Source organism: Teleopsis dalmanni, chromosome 2 (assembly GCF_002237135.1).
Source record: "Teleopsis dalmanni isolate 2A chromosome 2, ASM223713v2, whole genome shotgun sequence".
Taxonomy (NCBI): Eukaryota; Metazoa; Arthropoda; class Insecta; order Diptera; family Diopsidae; genus Teleopsis; species Teleopsis dalmanni.
In genome coordinates this window covers 115,018,880-115,037,098 of record NC_051847.1, presented here as the reverse complement: position 1 = coordinate 115,037,098, position 18,219 = coordinate 115,018,880, and the positions used below count along the sequence as shown (strand labels likewise).

Genomic DNA, 18,219 nt, shown 5'->3' with positions numbered 1-18,219 from the left:
ATGGCAAATGAAAATCAAATTACAGCTTTCGAAAGAAAAGTGATGTAAAAGATTTATATTCGTCAGTACACGACCGCAGAGCAACTGCAAATTTGTAACACTGACGATGCCGTAAACTTCGTAAAGTCACAGCGCTTCAGATGGATCAGACGCGTCATGAGAATGCCGGATGATAGACCACAAAAGCCAATATTTCATTTCACGCCGTACAACGACTACAGCAGAGGTAGAGCACGTATAAGATAACTCGATAAAGTAAATTATTTTGGGTATCCAAAATTAGAGGTTTAAAACAATATGCAAAACATAATAAAGAAAGCTGGTTGATAATTTGCAAGGCATTTGCTTACGCTGGAATTGATTTCTTGCAATTACCCAAAATAGGTATTCAACCTGGTCATATTGATTAATTGTAATTAATGTAATTATAAAATTGTTGTATTGCTTACATTGCAAGAATGCAATGATGAAAATTCTTCCGAAAATATAAAATATAATTAAAATAAGCAGACATAATCGCTTTTATTAATATTTTTAAGATTTGTAATAAATTAATAAAAGAGCTAAAAAGATTTATATGAGCTTAGGTAGCGCATGCTTAAAAATAATGAAAATAATGCTTACGACCCTGTTATTATTTTTGGTTAATAGTTTTCAAATTTATTTATTTCTTTATTAAACATATAAAATCTTTACAATTGTAAAACATAATTTACCTAATTTTTTTTTAATTTACCCTACTCGAAATTTTGGTATATTCGCTGCCATACCGACATAATTTACTATTTCCCTCAATTTACCACCAATTTACTTGAACTCGCACACGGCCTACGATAAAATCATAAACAAAAATGACAAATGTCAAAAACATCTTTTGATATTATTAAGGTGTGTTTAACACTTGCGCTGAGTATGTTCAATATTTAATTCTTACAAAATTTAAGGACGTGTGCGAGTTAGGCTAAGTTGATGCTAAACCAAATGGGAAGTTTTTTGGGATTTTTTGCACTGCACACATTTAACCATTTATCAACACTCATCGACTCATCACTACATTATAGGCACAACTTAAAATTTCCCTCATTTAGAATGCAATTAGGACGTGTGCGAGTTATATGCTGTTCAGACACACCTTAGTTTCGCAAAAATCTTAGTTTCATCTTCGTTTCAGCGAAACTAAGGTCGTGTGCGAGTTAGGCTAAGTTGATGCTAAACCAAATGGGAGATTATTTGGGATTTTTTGCACTGCACACATTTTGCCATTTATCAACACGTATCGACACATCATTACATTATCGACACAACTTAGAATTTCCCTCATTTAGTACGCAACTTAGCCTAACTCGCACACGACCTAAGTTGTTTTTTCCATACAAAACTTAGTTTCAATGTCAAAACGAAACTAAGGAAAATAGCCTTAATTTCGCTGAAACGAAGCATGAAACTAAGGGAATTTTCAAATGCAACTATGTTAAAAACAAATTTTAAGCAAAAGATAAAATTGAGATAACGAAAAAGTGACATGTATTTTTAAAAACAGCTGACTTTAATAAAACCGGGAAAATATTTTGAATAAAATTTAAACAGTTAAGCATTGGCGATGGAGAAGAAAAGTTATAAAAAAAGGTACGGTTGGACCCAAGCAGCAGAAAATGCACTTTTGGAGGTTTGGGAGTGCAATATGGAAGGCTTTCGTGGTGCACGCAAGAACGGGCATGTGCATAAAGAAATCAGCGATGCATTAAATCAACTCGGGTTTATGCTCAATCCCAAAGAAGTGCAAACGAAAATAAATAACATGACCTCAAAATTCAGGTATTTGGAATTAACGTAATGAAGATAATAATAATCAGGATGTTGGTTTTTATCAATATTTTTCAGCTCTTTTAACCATTGTGCAATAATGTGGTCGTTGTTTTCATTTAAAAAATTGTGCAGCACACAACAAGCACTCACAATAATATTTGCATTATTAATTCTATTGTCCAAACCCTTTCCTATTCGTCGAAATCGTGCTTTTAAGTGTCCAAATGCATTTTCAACAACCCTTCTACATTTCGAAAGTTTCTAGTTAATATTTTTTTTACAAGCGGCATATCAACATTAAATTCCATATGTAAACAAAAAACATATGATTTCCTTAATTTGGGCAGTATGAACACTTTCGAAACTAACTTAGTTTCATTTTTCCGAAACTAAGGAAATTTGGCTGTCTGAACATAGCATTAGGCTAAGTTGCATTCTAAATGAGGGAAATTCTAAGTTGTGCCGAGAATGTAGTGATGTGTCGATGCGTGTTGATAAATGGCTAAATGTGTGCAGTGAAAAACATACCAAAAAATCTCCCATTTGGTTTAGCATCAACTTAGTCTAACTCCCACACGTCCTAAATAGGAGCCTGTGTTTTATTGGCAATATATCTATTATTGCTATAAATCTGCAATGATTACGTGGCATTTATTGCCACTTGTATATTAATAAATGCCATTTATTAGAATATATGGTATTACTGGAAATTATATAACAATTAATAGTGCAGTTTTATATGCATTGTTAAATTATATGCATGTTTATTTTTGGTTTGACAATCAAGACTGTTTGTAGACCTTTAAGTATTAGATAAGGCAGTTTTTCTATCCATTCAGAAATATACATTCTGTCAAATTATTTTAATGACATATTAAGAAACAGAAACAAAAAGTCATCGTTCATCAGCGGCGTTTTGCACACAAATTGAGGAGCTATATAAACGCTTTGAGAGTATAAAGTTATAAAGTTTGTGTTGTAAATTAAACAAAAAATCGCTTAAACATGTCGATAATGAGCTATAATGGTGGCTGCGTAGTAGCGATGCGTGGAAAAGATTGTGTAGCAATAGCCACAGATCTTCGTTTTGGTGTACAAGCTCAAACAGTGGCGACGAACTTTGAAAAAGTTTTCCGTGTTGGTCCTCGCATGCTTCTTGGCTTGGTAGGACTTCAGACCGATATTTTAACCGTGCGGGAGCGCGTAATGTTCCGTAAAAATTTATATGAAATGCGTGAAAACCGTGAAATATCAGCAGAAGTCTTTTCAGCAATGCTATCAAATTTTTTGTATGAACATCGCTTCGGGCCATATTTTATTGAACCTGTTGTCGCAGGGCTTGATGCAAAAACTCATGAACCATATATATGCAATATGGACTTAATTGGTTGCCCAAATCTGCCAAGGGATTTTGTTGTGTCAGGTACTTGCAGTGAACAGTTGTATGGTATGTGTGAGACATTATGGAAACCTGATTTAGATGCAAATCAGCTTTTTGAAGTTATTTCTCAAGCAATGGTAAATGCTTTTGATCGTGATGCAATAAGCGGTTGGGGTGCCACTGTCTACATTTTGGAAAAGGATAAGATCACTACAAAACATCTCAAAACACGTATGGATTAAATAAATAATTCAAAAATTATATACGATTTGAATAAAAATATTGTCGTCTATTACACTTTCTATAAAAAAGTTTTTTTTTAATATTTGGGTTTATGTTAAAATATGTATTTAAATAATAAACAAACATTAAACATACAAAAATTTTTATTAATTAAATCTGATAAAGTATTTTACTAAGTTGCTATTTTAGTCCTTCCATTGAATACTTTTTATTGCCATTTGTAAAGCAGATTCCTTTGTTTTGGCACCTCCAATAAAACCGGTGTGATGCACAAACACTAAGTCAGAGACTCCAGCAATTGATGATAAATCATCATTGTTTAAACCTCGCCAAGGTATAGGTAAAAACTTACGGCCCAAAAAACTTCTTGGCGAAATTGGTACTCCAGCTATTCTCCAACTTTGTTCATTTTCCGAAAAAATAACTAATTTCGGCACACCTACTAAGTTATATTCAATTTCTAGATTCGCCAAATGAACTTTCCAAGGACAAAAACGTTTCAGTAAGAGTATTTCACCACTCTCATGCACTTTAGTTGCTGACAGTAATGCTTCACGTACATATTCTCTAGCATTTATCCAAGATTTTCCAATATTTATTACGTTTTCCACAAATTCTTTGCCAGCAACATCCATTGCTTTGAAAAATTTTTCATCAATATTTTGCTTATCCTCGTCCCACGAAGGATTCAAACGACTGATACGTGAGGAGAGGCTAGTAGATATATCATACTTAGGTTCCACTCCATCATCAAACATTGGCACACCATTATCAATAGCGTCAATTTCTAAAATAAAGTTCTTATATATTTGCTTAAATACAAGCTGTAGGTTATTTTTTGAAAGATTTATATCAGCATGGTGTCGTAGTATTTCATCAATGATCCGTTCTCCGTAGAATGTATAAACTAATCCAGCACTGGAGAGTCTAAAATATACAGGTATTTATATTTATTATTCACATAATAAGGCATATTTTGTAATACCTAATCTTAAATTCGTTTCCAAGTTCAGGACGTAAAGAGCTCAATGTTTCTTGAAAGGTCTTTTGATGATGATCATACCATTTACGACTATTATCGAACTCACCGCCGACATCAATAATTATATCACATTTATTTCTTAATAGCTCAATGTCTCGACTTCGTAAAATCTTTGCGTTTTTGTATTCTGGCAATTGACGCAACATAAAACAACCTACAACCTCATCACAGTGAAAAGTCCCATTGTGTGTGCCAATATATACTTCAGCGTCGTTATCGGTTTTGATTCTCTTCGACTCATCAGCCATGATTATTGCCGATTGATAAAAATTTCTTACAAAGAATGTTTTAAATCCTATATTCAAATTATTGTAATCGTTAATATTTATAATTTAGTACAAATAATCAAACAAATTATGTTGTTTTTATACTTTTACAATGTTGGAAAATTGTTTTACCGCCTAAAGATATCATGTGCGTTGGTTAGTGTTGTTCAATTTTAATACTCGTTACTAAACTTAAAACGATTTAAAAGCAGAATTACTTCCTGTATTGTACTTTCTTTTATGTTCTTGTTATGCTTTTTGTTTTTATTTATTTAAAGTTTTTAATTTTATAAAAGCTAATTATTAATTTTATCATTTTAATTTCACAATATTTCTTTTATTATTTTATTGTAATTCGACGAGTTTGATGCTTTTCAGACTTAAAGTCGATTTCTTATGCATTTCGAAAGAATGTAACAATTTTAAAGCATTTTTTAAATTTATTCTAATTTATTAAATTAGAAAATAAATTATTATTGAAATCTAAATGAATTTCTTATTGAATTTATAAAGACTCAATAGAGTGATAAAGTATTAATTTTGTTTTTGTAAAATTACAATGTTACCAAGTAATCGAATTACTGTAGCATCATTGATAGAAATAAAAAGAGTTCTACATCAATTCTTAATTTTTTTTTTCAATTGTTTTGTAATTTTTTTACTTTTACATAAAACAAAACAAATAAAAAAATCAGCTGCTTTGGCAGTTTCATTTCAAGCTTTTCCGAGAAAGAAATAAAAAACAGCGTTCCGACTCTTGTAATTTATTTTTTGCCAAATTTTGAATTATACGCTGTTCAGACACACCTTAATTTCGCAAAAATCTTAGGACGTGTGCGAGTTAGACTAAGGACGTGTCCGAGTTAGGCTAAGTTGATGCTAAACCAAATGGAAGATTTTTTGGATTTTTTGCACTGCACACATTTTGCCATTTATCAACACGTATCGACACATCACTACATTATCGGCTCAACTTAGAATTTCCCTCATTTAGAACGCAACTTAGGACGTGTGCGAGTTAGGCTAAGTTGCGTTCTATATTTGCTTAGTCCAGATTATCTATTAAGGCGTGCAAATCTTATATATATGTGCTATAAATAATATAGGATAAAATTAGTTAAAGAATATCTTAAATTACTATTTAAAATGCATTAACCGCTCATTTCTAATATATCAATTACAAAATTAAGAAATATATATAACTTAAAAAAAACTTTTTGTCCGTTTCACAATTTTTTTATTTTTTTCAATAAGGGCTCCTAACATTGTGGAAATCCGAGAAGTTCAAAACCTACTACGCATTCTGTCACGGTTTCTTGTTTTAATGGAAATTGTAGTATATTCGATCATGGCAACCCTGTATAAAGAAATAGATAAAAAAGGAAAAATACAAAATGCGTTGTTGTTTCGTCGTTGTGCTCAAAGGAGTAAGCGTGCCGTACCGTGATTATTAGAATTATTAATATTAAATTTTAAATCTATATAACTTTAATCAATAAAGTATATTGTATTATATATAAAGAATATAATAAAATTTGGCGACGAGGATAAAACATTAAAGGATGGCGAAGAATTTTGGTGAAAAAGAGGACGAATCAATTACCGAATATTTGGCAGCGCTAAGGAAATTGAGCCAAGACTGCAATTTCAATGATTTGGAGGAATTGTTACGAGACAGACTAGTCTGTGGCATGCGCGATGAGAATTTACAAAAGCGGCTTCTGGCGAATGACCAGTTAACACTAAAAATAGCGCAGGAGGAAGCTATAGCATCAGAAACAGCACAAAAAAATGTGACGGAACTTAAAACGTCAGCCAGCCTGCCAGGGTTGAAAAAAGTTTCAAGCAACAAGGTAAAACCAAATCGTGCTCCAGTGGACCATATTCAGAATTGTTATCGTTGTTGAGGAAATCATCATTCAGATCAGTGCAAATTTAAAGACGCGGAATGTTATTATTGCAAAAAGCGTGGACATATTGAGAGAGCTTGCATAAAAAAAGCAAAAACCAAAAAGCCAGCAACAAATAATGGGAGAAGACCAAACAGAGTAAATCTTTTAGATACAAACCAGGAAACTCAAACGACGGAGTATTTATGGTCAATGTTCGCTAAAGGTAGTCCATCGGTCAAGAGAGTGATTACGATAAGTAAGTCACCGGTACAAATGGAAATAGACTCGGGGGCAAGTTACTCAATAGTAAGTGAAAAGTTATTTAGAGAAAAAATGCCGTATATTCCGCTAAAACCAAGTCAAATACAATTAAGAACTTGGGGAACAGAGAAAAATCTTAAACTGAGTGGAGAAGCAGAAGTACCAGTCTCGGTTGGGAACGTCACAAAGAAACTAAAGTTGTTAGTAGCAGCGGGTGATGGTCCGGCTCTAATTGGTCGAAATTGGTTTAACGATTTGGGAATTACTATAACTAGCAATTTATGCAATATAGAATCAACTATTCCAGTAGAAGTGATGAACTTCAATTCAGTTTTTGATGGAAATCTTGGAGATTACAAAGGAAATCCTGTGAAGTTACAAATGTCAGTTGTAAACCGAAATTTCTTCGATATCGACAAGTGCCTTTTGCACTAAAACTCAAGGTGGAAGCAGCATTAAAGAAGTTGGAAGATGAAGGCGCACTGCGTTCAACATCCTTTAGTGAGTGGGCAACACCGGTTGTACCTATTATTAAACCAGATGGTAGCATACGCATTTGTGGTGATTATAAGTGCACAGTGAATCAAAAAAAAAAAAAATGTCTAAAAAATCAAAATGTGTTTTCACGGTACAAGAGATAACATTTTTGGGGTTTAAGATAAGCCGAGAAGGAGTGCGTCCAACTGACGAAAAGGTGAAGGCAATAGCTCAAGCACCAGAACCAATAAATAAACAACAGCTACAAGCTTTTCTTGGGTTAATTACATTTTATGATAGATTTTTACAAAATAAGGGCGATCTATTGGAACCGCTGCATCAACTATTACGAAAAGAGATACCTTTTAAATGGGGTAAAGAACAGAAATTAAGTTTTGAACGAGCAAAGAAGCTACTACAATCAAAAAATCTGTTGGTGCATTATTCGACTGACTTACCACTGATATTATGCGGAGACGCGTCGCCGTATGGAGTTGGCGTCGTTTTGGCACACAAGATGCCGGATGATAGAGAAGCACCGATTGCTTTTGGCTCCAGAACATTACAAGGAGCGGAACGAAATTATCCACAGTTGGATAAAGAAGCGCTAGCGATTGTGTTTGGTGTGTAAAAGTTTAATCAATTTTTAAGTGGTAGACAATTTACAATAATAACTGATCATAAACCACTAGTGGGATTATTCAATCCAGATAAACCAATATCAAAACATATATCACCCATTATGTTAAGGTGGTTGTTAAAGTTAGGCGCTTACCAGTACGTGATTAAATTCCGAGAAGGGAAACATCACCAGAATGCAGATGCATTGAACCGGTTACCTTTAAATGATGTAAAGCTACAAATACCGGAAATACCTGAAATATTATATTGCAATGAAGCTGAGGAACAGTTTTTAATCACTGCGAAAGACATTGCACAAGCAACCAGAAGAGATCCAGTACTATCAAAAGTAATGTGGCATATCCAAAGGAAAGATACAGTTTTGCCATATAAATCAATCCAGTTTAAACCGTTTGTAAATAAAATCCAGGAACTATCAGTGAATGCACAATGTTTGTTATGGGGAGCCAGGGTAATAATACCTGCAATACTACGTCCCAGAATACTTGAGATGTTGCACGAAGTTCATCAAGGCATGTCAGCAATAAAAGCAGTGGCGCGAAGCTATTTTTGGTGGCCTGGTTTAGATGAAGATATAGAAATGTTAGCCAGACGTTGTGAAAAGTGTGCATGTAACAAACATAGATGGTGTGATTATTTATTTAGACGACATTCTAATTGGCGGAACAACTTTGGAAGAGTTGTGGGATAGAAAAGTTTCATCAATTTTTAAGTGGTAGACAATTTACAATAATGACTGATCATAAACCACTAGTGGGATTATTCAACCCAGAAAAACCAATATCACAGCATATATCACCCAGAATGTTAAGGTGGTCGTTAAAGTTAGGCGCTTACCAGTACGAGATTAAATTCCGAGAAGGGAAACATCACCAGAATGCAGATGCATTGAGCCGGTTACCTTTAAATGATGTAAAGCTAGAAATACCGGAAATACCTGAAATATTATATTGCAATGAGGCTGAGAAACAGTTTTTAATCACTGCAAAAGACATTACACAAGCAACCAGAAGAGATCCAGTACTATCAAAAGTAATGTGGCATATCCAAAGGAAAGATACAGTTTTGCCATATAAATCAATCCAGTTTAAACCGTTTGTAAATAAAATCCAGGAACTATCAGTGAATGTACAATGTTTGTTATGGGGAGCCAGGGTAATAATACCTGCAATACTACGTCCCAGAATACTTGAGATGTTGCACGAAGTTCATCAAAGTATGTCGGCAATGAAAGCAGTTACGCGAAGCTATTTTTGGTGGCCTGGTTTAGATGAAGATATAGAAATGTTAGCCAGACGTTGTGAAAAGTGTGCATGTAACAAAAAGAATCCTCCAGTAGCGACAGGTGAACCATGGCCAGCAACGCTAAGGCCATGGTCCCGGTTACATATTGATTATGCGGGACCCTTTATGGGTACAAATTTTTTTATCGTCGTAGATGCTCATAGCAAGTGGGTAGAGGTAAAAATAACCAGTACAATAAATGCGATTAGAACAATCGAGTTAATGAGAGAAATATTTGCAACACACGGAATACCAGATACCATTGTGTCCGATAATGGGCGAACGTTTGTGTCAGAAGAATTTGAGAAATATTTAAAACTTAGCGGTATAAAGCACATACGTACGGCACCGTATCATCCATCGTCAAACGGGCAAGCAGAAAGGTTTTAAGAATCACCTTAAGAAAATGCAGTCTTCAGACATCAATAAGAATTTGGCAAATATACTTTTGCATCTGCGTACAACTCCTAATGCAAATTCAAATTCGAGTCCAGCAGAAATCTTGATGGGAAGGAAGTTGAAAACATTGTTAGATCTTTTGCACCCCAGTGATGACAACACTCAGAAGCAGCTAAATTCTGATGAGTATTCCAAACAAATAAAACCAGTTCGCAGTTTCCAGTGTGGTGAAATGTTTGGTACCGAAATTTTGGAAGAGGTGAAAAGTGGATGCCAGGGATTATACAATCAACAGGAGATCGCAACTACAAAATTCAATCAAATAGTAACATATTGTCGAGACATATTGACCAGTTGCATAAGCGAGTTTCGGAGACACCGACAAGTTTAGAATCCAATATAACTCCAGTAGCGGTAACTTCAGTGGCACAACCGGAAGAGCAAGACGACCAAATAAGTGCAGGTCATTCATCAAATGAATATATCCTACCAGATAGTCAAGTAGAGGGGTCATTTGAAGAGAAAGATAAAAGAGATGAAACATTAAAATCGCGACCGTACCGGCAGAGGCAACCGCCAAAAAGGTTAAGGGACTATTTGATGGGGGAGGAACTGTAATATATTCGATCATGGCAACCCTGTATAAAGAAATAGATAAAAAAGGAAAAATACAAAATGCGTTGTTGCTTCGTCGTTGTGCTCAAAGGAGTAAGCGTGCCGTGCCGTGATTATTAGAATTATTAATATTAAATTGTAAATTTATATAACTTTAATCAATAAAGTATATTGTATTATATATAAAGAATATAATAGAAATCTTTTTAAATATATAGTTGACATTACTTCCCATACCATTCTGCAAATCTCCAATACAATTGTGCATACTGTGGATTTGCCAACGGCAAATAATTCACACACTACCCTCCCTATATTCCCCTTAAGATCCTAACGCACATAAAACAATTGCGATTCTTTTGTCAAGAGGAAGCGCTTTACGCCAATTAGCGTCCTTTTTTTTGTAAAGATTTTAACAACTCACACAGATTTGAAAAACTTTTTCGAGTTACATGAAAATGTGTTTTAAAAACACCTTCCGTGTAACACTACATGTTCCAAAATGCTGATTGCCGGTTTTATAAAAAAATTAAGGTCGTGTGCGAGTTAGGCTAAGTTGCATTCTAAATTAGGGAAATTCTAAGTTGTGTCGATAATGTATTGATGTGTCGATACGTGTTGATAAATGGCAAAATGTGTGCAGTGCAAAAAATCCCAAAAAATCTCCCATTTGGTTTAGCATCAACTTAGCCTAACTCGCACACGTCCTAAATATCATAATTTCAATGTACGATGATATGTTTACAAATATCCAAAATGGTTTTGGTACAGATGACGTTGTTCCAAATAATATAGCTTTATAGCCTTAGGCGCTACTTATTATTTTTGCAGTAGCTTGACGATGGCAAATGTTTTGAAAATCATATTTTAATAAGATTTCCTTATTAATATTCATTTTTTTCTGTATTACATTTTTTATTTATTTCTATTTTATTTCAAAAATCAAGTTTTTTAATTTCAATATTAAATTTTTAAATATCCCAAATACAAATAGTGTTTTGAGCATGTGATTCCATTTGTAAACAAAACACATGATTTCCTTAATTTGGGGCAGTATAAACACTTTCGAAACTAACTTAACTTCATTTTTCTGAAATTAAGGAAATTTGGTTTTCTGAACATAGCATTACCGACTTCAACTTATCTTATATAAATAAGCAAATTTGCTGTAGAAATGTATAAGTAATAACACGTTAACTTTTAAATTTAATGAATAATAACTTAACTCTACACGCTTATGTAGATGAGGTAAAGTATAATAGTTTAAACATACCATAAATTTTTTGAGATTGGTGTCTGCTGATAGGTGGCACTTAAAACTATTGGTCAGGTGATAACTCAATATTTAAAACTGATATTTCTTAATAAAATTGATGTGAAGCTGCTTTTAATACGCTAAAAATGTTTAAATTTTAAAACCAAATTATATTGAGGGTATTTATACAATTTTAAAATCGATTTTAAAAGCGTTAACAATTTTTAAGCGGCGGCAGTGTTAAAGGTCACCGCGTACTAATTTATCAGTAAAAAATGTGTAGTAACAATAAATGCTTTTAATCCGCAAAGGAGCTTATATAAATACGTAGTAATTGTACAGCGGATAATTGATTACTAGAGCAGTAAAGAATATTATCTCAATTATTCCAAACATTGTAGTTTTTTTCGCGATTCCTCTGTACCATATGATTTAGGTAAATAAATTTGTTTCTTCACTTTTGACGTTTATGGTAAATGACTTGATATTAAGCGAAGACAATGGACCTGTGCAGGCTATGTGTTAAAGCCGTTGATCCTTTTATAACTAAATCAGTATTTGACACAAACTGTCAGGAGCAACTGCAGCATATTGAAATTGTTATTGGAGAGACGGTATAAAAATTTATTTACTACAATATTAAAAATTTTAATGTTATTGTTTTCTGTGCTTTAGTTAAAAAATGATTTGAATTTACCTATATTTCTATGCGAAGAATGTGAGCTGTCATTGGAACAAGCATACAAATTTAGAGAGACATGCATTAAAAATCAAATATATTTTAATTCTGAAGATTATTTAAGCAGACTGGAATTTCAAACCCAAAACAATGATAAAGATTTAATATTTGCTAATTATGATAACACATTTGAGGAGGCTGAAGAAGGGGCAAATTATTTAGACACATTTGCGCAGAATGTTGATGATGAAGTATTATATAATATCTACGACGGTAAAGAATTGGAAGTTTTCGACAGCGAATATAATGAGCATACCTCTGATTCTATTTACCTAGAGGAGTTTATCAGTGATCAAGAAGGGAAATATACAGATGTACAAGAAAAACCTTTAAAAATAAGTAAACAAATTAATATAAATCAAAAGGCTAATTATATCTGTGAGCACTGTGGGCACCTCTTTGTATCGCGTAATCAATGTTTAACACATCTAAGGCGACATACTGGCGATAAACCTTTTATGTGCAAGTAATATTGTTATATATATGATTTAAAGTTTTTGTTGTAACACAATTTATTACAGATTCTGCGTGAAGAAGTTTGTTACAAAGAATGAATTAAATCGACACTTGCGAACGCATACGGGTGAGCGTCCTTATACTTGTCAGTATTGTGATCGAAGTTATCCTGATGCTTCGAAAAGATTAAAACATGAACGGTAATTTTAAATAAGTAGTATTAAAAAAGTTTTTAATATAATGTTATGTTGCAGTGCGCACAGAAATGATAGAAAATTTTCTTGCCCACATTGCGACAAGGCATTTACATCATCGAGCATCTTGAAGAGTCATTTGTTAACGCATACGAACGAGCGATTATATAAGTATGTACATTATAGTTCTCCCTTTAAAAAATTCATATTTTGCAAATTCATATTTTTTTTTTACATTTATATATTTAATTTTATATTATATATAGTTACTATATATATCTAAAAAATAATTTAAATGTAAAAATTTTCTGCTTTATCTTTATAGATGTGAGTTATGTCAGAAATCATTCCAACGGCGTGCACATTTACTTACACATTATCATTCAAGAAGCCACAAAGTGAGAGAGCAAAATCAGAAATCATAATACAAGACTATGTAGTGAAATTAATGACAAGATTCAGATCTACAGCTATTATATTTAAAAGCTATTTACCACTCTTTAGACTAGTCAAGAATTCATCATATAAGTGGATTTTCTAAGTGCTACAAGAAAAACAGAAAATGGTCTCATATATATGTATATAAACTCTTTTTATTTTGATTAAAATTTATTTTTTTTTGTATTAAATTATTTTTTATTTTGTTGAAAATTTATTTTCTTTGTGTATAAATTTAATTATGTTTTGTTTATAATCAATTTTTAATACTCAATAAAAAATATTGCTAAAAGCAACGAATTTTAGATAATCAACGAAGGTTTTAAGATTTACTAGTGGGATTTTCGAGATAATTGTAACAAACTAACAAAAGATTTCTGCATACAATTATAACTGTTAAACATTTATATGCTTTGATATGGGTGGTAATTTGTCTCAAAGAAAGAAGTTTTATTTATACCTTATGAAAAGGACGCATTATGGATTTTTTTCCTTTATTAAAAAAAAAGGTACAAATTATAATGAAAAATTCGAAATAAATCTACCAAGGATCTAACTGCGAAACTCCTTAGTGAAAGTTTTAATCATTGTACAACTAGACTTCTGTTTAGTTATGTAACTACATAATAGTTATAGTTATTATTATGCGAGCGTTTATTTACTCGCAATTAATTCGTTTCTTTGCTATTTGCATTTTATTCATTACGTGATACGTAAAGTACTTTCAAACATTGGTTAGTTGACATAACCCGTTTTATTAAGAAAAGCCTGAATGAACAACAACAAACTACGTACTTAAAAAGAGCTGAAGCCTGTGGAGTCACATGCCTTAAAATCTATTTTGAAACAGATATAAATTTTCATTTTCTTAATTGTGATACTACTTTTAAGGTACTTACGCAATGTTTAAAAGCGATGTTTCTTACTAAAATTGATGTTAAATCTAAACTGCTTTGATCAACTAAAAATAAACTAAAAGTGATTTTAAGAAAAATTCATTTTAATGATGTTTACGCAAACTTAAACTCAATTTTAAGAGCCATTAAACAACTTTCACGACTCCGTAGCGGGGTAACTGTCCTTTTTTTGGTGAAATTCATTACTGTGCTATATCAGGAAGAAAAATATATTTTATCGTATTTTTAATTTATTCGCATTTCCGCACATTGAAACAATAAACAATTTGTGTGGGGAACAAAAGCATATGCTGTAATGGTCTAGCGAGGCAAACATAAAGATTGCTTGCTCAACTGCAAACCTATTTTACGCATGGTGCATGCTGTTTATTGCAATCGAGGATATCCCAACCAAGCGCAGTTGATGTAACCTAAATAACAGGTTCGTTTCTCAACTACTTAACAACAAATCAATCTCGAGGTTTGCAAATAGAAGATCTGGCCGTTCAAGTTGACTCTTGTAAAATCATTTAAGTTGACTCTTGACTCGGTAAAATCATTTAGATACGCTATCTTCAAGCGTACCTCGGAATAGACGGATTTTTGGAAAATTGTAGCAGAATATAAATTTGATTTCACAGTACCCAGTACTCTGACTCAATATTTAGTGTGCTACACTCATTTGAAAAGAAATACGAACATAACATAACATTATAGATAAATTTTATAGATAAAGATTCTTTAATGCTTTGGATTTGGTAGGTGCTCTTCAAAATCTTATTGATGAAATTCCTATAATTCTTGAACACTCTTTAGGAAGAGTTATTTTAAAAAGACGAATCAAACTCAAAACTATAATTCACTCTAGAAATATAATGTAATTACTAAGTCGAACCTGCTATAAGCATTCGAAGATAATTTTGCATTAGTGACGCGGATTATATAAAAGCTTAAATATGTTGATATTTATGATAATTAGTTTAAAAATAAACGGATGTAAGACGAAATATCTCAACCTAACGAGAAAACATAAATGGTCTAATATGGAAAGGTTATCAGTTGGTAGATACAGCTTTAATTAACAAAGACAATAATAGTGTGGTCGGACTAATTGACAAACTTTGCAAATAGTTGTGTCCCTTCTCAAAAGGATTAGCTTTACAGCAGACATTTCAAGGAACACTGTATTGGAAATCGGCTACTAAAACATGAATGCTATGTCAACATTAAATTTAGGTAGGCTACTGCCTCGTGGTAGCATCAAAAACATAGAAATAGCATGCATGCAGCTCGATATAGCTGTAGTAGCTAGAAATGTTAAAAATGAAGTTGAGTAAATGCATTTCTGTAATATTGCACACGATTAAGCTACAGTCATTGGCTATGTGTTTCGTAGAGTCGAACTACAGTGAGAGTAGACAGTTTCTATAACCAAAATGATTGTAGTCTATGGTAACTCCACATTTTAATGTTTTTGTTATGTTCACAGAAACTATTATTTACATTTTATAATAATAATTGTTATTATTATTGTTGTTGTTGTTAAAATTGTAATCGCATTGTAAAATACTGTAATTATTAAATAATAAAAAATCTTTTAGATACCCCTGAAGATGTTGGAAAAAACCAACGAAATGTCGGGTTAAAAAAAATGAAGTAAATTAATTTTTTATTTGCATCCCAGTCACAAGACCAGAGTAGCCTTAATAAAAAATATAATTTAATAATTATTCATATTATAATATATATATTGTATATTATTATGTATATATTATATATTATTATATATATTTTATATATTATTATATATGTAATATAATAATTTTAATTTAAATAATATAATGTCACAAAATCTATATATAATCGTAAAAGAAAAGTTCTTAGAATGAAGAAAATTTTAATATATTATAATTTATTTTTATATAAGCGAATTTTTGGGTGATTACACCCACTGAATTAAATGTTGTTAAATTTTCATCAACTTTGGACTTTGGAAATAATTAAAGGTTTAGAATCCGTACATAAATCCGTTAATAATATGTATGTTAATATTTAAAATTTTATTTTTTTGGTTTTTGTGCGGAGAGAAAGTTTAAAAATGCCTGATGCATCGTCATTATGTCGTCATAATAGTAGTATGCTAGATTTCCATGGACTGAAAACAATCTCACCTTGTGTGCCAGATCGTTTCTACTCTGTAATTTTATCGTAAATATTTCAAGGAAAGATCCCTATGTAGGTTATGCATTGATAATTTTCTTCGCTTAAGTTTATTTGTTTTCCTATTTCTATTAATTATTATTTTTTGAGATCATATTCCTTCAACTTGTTTGCCATCGTAACGAACGTTATTATATATCATTCCGTATATATATACGGAATAATATTACCGTATTGAAATTTATTCAATATACTGTATTCGCAACATTGCCATTACTGTAAAACGAGAATAATTTTATTTGAACGAACCCCACTGTAAACATATGACTGACTTTTGTTTTGTGTATATTTAATTCAAACAGTTCCAGCATTGTAAATACAATTGTTTGATTTTTAATTTTATAAATATCAATATAGAATGAATTTATGTCGATTATGTTTAAAACTTATTGACCCAATGGTTAGTCAAGCTCTTTTTGATTCTGCTTTTAAGTCTGAACTGCAGCAATTGCAAATCTTAATTGGCACAATGGTAAGATTATATATAAACAAATTCCTATCAACTTTTAATGTTTTTGAATTGGAATTATTTTTAGATTGAAAATAATGTCTATTTGCCACAGCACATATGTGAACATTGTGAACAGAACTTAAAGCGAACGTGTAAATTTTCGGAGTGTTGTATTGAGTCTCAACAATATTTCCAAACTCGAAATTACAAAAAAAAAATGCAATATATAAAAAAATTCAAAGAAGAATTTGAAAGCGAAGAATCGTTAACATATACCAGTGTGCAAGAATTGATAAATGAAAATTTAGATACTAACGACATAATTTTAACCATTCAACCTAAAGAAGATATAGATGAAATTGCTAAATCGGGCGATATTAGTGAGGATATTGTGGATAATGAATTTATAATTTCATATCCAGATGTTGAAGTGCATGAAAATGCAGATAATTTAAAAACTGACGATGAGGCATCCGCAAATAAGTTTGTTATAACCAAGGATGAAGACAAGACTTTCAGTAAGAAATATAGCAAACGTGAAAAAACTAATTTTATTTGTGATCAATGTGGAAACAATTTCTCAAGTCGCAATCACTTTTTAATTCACTTAAAACGACATTCCGGAGATAAACCTTTCCAATGCGAGTATGCTGTCTTACATATTATTAGTTTATATTTTTCATTTATAGATATTTTTGATGTATATATATTTAGACTTTGTCCTGACAAATTTTTTACGCACACAGAACTAAAGAGACATATGCGTAAGCACACTGGTGAACGTCCTTTTGCATGCAAATATTGCGATAGAAGATTTAGTGATTATTCAACAAGAGTCAAGCATGAAAGGTTGTGCTTTTTATTTAATATAGTCAAGTATTGTACTTATTAATAATACAATATTACAGAACACATACGAACGAGCGCCCGTTTTCTTGTACTCAATGTGGGAAGTCATTTACAACATCATATATATTAAAAAACCACATGCTAACACATACTGGAGAACGTTCGTTCAAGTAAGGAACAATAAAATTTATATTAAATCAATTCTAATTTTCTTAATCCTTATTATAGCAAAACTTATTTATTTTTCAGATGTACGCTATGTAGTAAATCATTTCAGAGACAAACGCACTTAGTGGTACATTATCGCTCCATTTCACATAAACAAAACGAAGAAAAGCAAAATCTTACATTAAAGCTGTAGAGGAAATTTAATAAATTCAGAATTTATAAATCAAAATGCACATTTATTGAAT

At 31.8% G+C, this 18,219-nt stretch overlaps 4 protein-coding genes across 5 annotated transcripts; 3 read left to right on the top strand and 1 right to left on the bottom strand.

Moving 5' to 3' along the window:
* Nucleotides 1–2,671: 2,671 nt before the first annotated feature.
* On the top strand, nucleotides 2,672–3,497 carry LOC119685210 (proteasome subunit beta type-3). Its single transcript, XM_038099443.1, has one exon. The coding sequence runs from the start codon at nucleotides 2,812–2,814 to the stop codon at nucleotides 3,427–3,429; it is 618 nt and encodes a 205-aa protein (XP_037955371.1). The 5' UTR covers nucleotides 2,672–2,811; the 3' UTR covers nucleotides 3,430–3,497.
* Nucleotides 3,498–3,555: 58 nt separating this feature from the next.
* Nucleotides 3,556–4,980, bottom strand: LOC119685202 (MYG1 exonuclease). 2 transcript variants are annotated; one of them, XM_038099433.1, is made up of 3 exons: nucleotides 4,844–4,980; nucleotides 4,416–4,767; nucleotides 3,556–4,357 (listed from the first exon to the last, which is right to left on the bottom strand). In XM_038099433.1, exons 1-3 carry the CDS (start codon nucleotides 4,884–4,886, stop codon nucleotides 3,616–3,618), a joined length of 1,137 nt encoding a protein of 378 aa, XP_037955361.1. In that variant the 5' UTR covers nucleotides 4,887–4,980; the 3' UTR covers nucleotides 3,556–3,615. The 2 variants fall into 2 exon arrangements, with proteins under 2 accessions (XP_037955361.1, XP_037955362.1); XM_038099434.1 differs by having other exon boundaries at nucleotides 4,871–4,980.
* A 3,762-nt stretch (nucleotides 4,981–8,742) lies between these two features.
* On the top strand, nucleotides 8,743–9,684 carry LOC119675525 (uncharacterized protein K02A2.6-like). The gene has a single exon (XM_038086732.1). The coding sequence runs from the start codon at nucleotides 8,743–8,745 to the stop codon at nucleotides 9,682–9,684; it is 942 nt and encodes a 313-aa protein (XP_037942660.1).
* A 2,082-nt stretch (nucleotides 9,685–11,766) lies between these two features.
* LOC119675524 (zinc finger protein 436-like) lies at nucleotides 11,767–18,203 on the top strand. The gene is made up of 10 exons (XM_038086731.1): nucleotides 11,767–12,177; nucleotides 12,239–12,768; nucleotides 12,824–12,958; nucleotides 13,013–13,123; nucleotides 13,278–13,376; nucleotides 16,846–16,978; nucleotides 17,043–17,602; nucleotides 17,672–17,806; nucleotides 17,866–17,976; nucleotides 18,056–18,203. The coding sequence occupies exons 1-10, from the start codon at nucleotides 12,064–12,066 to the stop codon at nucleotides 18,165–18,167; spliced, it is 2,040 nt and encodes a 679-aa protein (XP_037942659.1). The 5' UTR covers nucleotides 11,767–12,063; the 3' UTR covers nucleotides 18,168–18,203.
* Nucleotides 18,204–18,219: the final 16 nt, after the last annotated feature.

Bases quoted from the DNA above. Each gene is read 5' to 3' on its own strand.
- LOC119675525 (XM_038086732.1), top strand. From the start codon at position 8,743: ATGACTGATCATAAACCACTAGTGGGATTATTCAACCCAGAAAAACCA.
- LOC119675524 (XM_038086731.1), top strand. From the start codon at position 12,064: ATGGACCTGTGCAGGCTATGTGTTAAAGCCGTTGATCCTTTTATAACT. The intron at 13,124-13,277 runs GTATGTACATTA...TTATCTTTATAG, and splicing joins ACGAACGAGCGATTATATAA to ATGTGAGTTATGTCAGAAAT. The intron at 16,979-17,042 runs GTAAGATTATAT...AATTATTTTTAG, and splicing joins AAATCTTAATTGGCACAATG to ATTGAAAATAATGTCTATTT.
- LOC119685210 (XM_038099443.1), top strand. From the start codon at position 2,812: ATGTCGATAATGAGCTATAATGGTGGCTGCGTAGTAGCGATGCGTGGA.
- LOC119685202 (XM_038099433.1), bottom strand. From the start codon at position 4,886: ATGATATCTTTAGGCGGTAAAACAATTTTCCAACATTGTAAAA. The intron at 4,768-4,843 runs GTATAAAAACAA...ATTTGAATATAG, and splicing joins AATTTTCCAACATTGTAAAA to GATTTAAAACATTCTTTGTA. The intron at 4,358-4,415 runs GTATTACAAAAT...TGTATATTTTAG, and splicing joins GGAAACGAATTTAAGATTAG to ACTCTCCAGTGCTGGATTAG.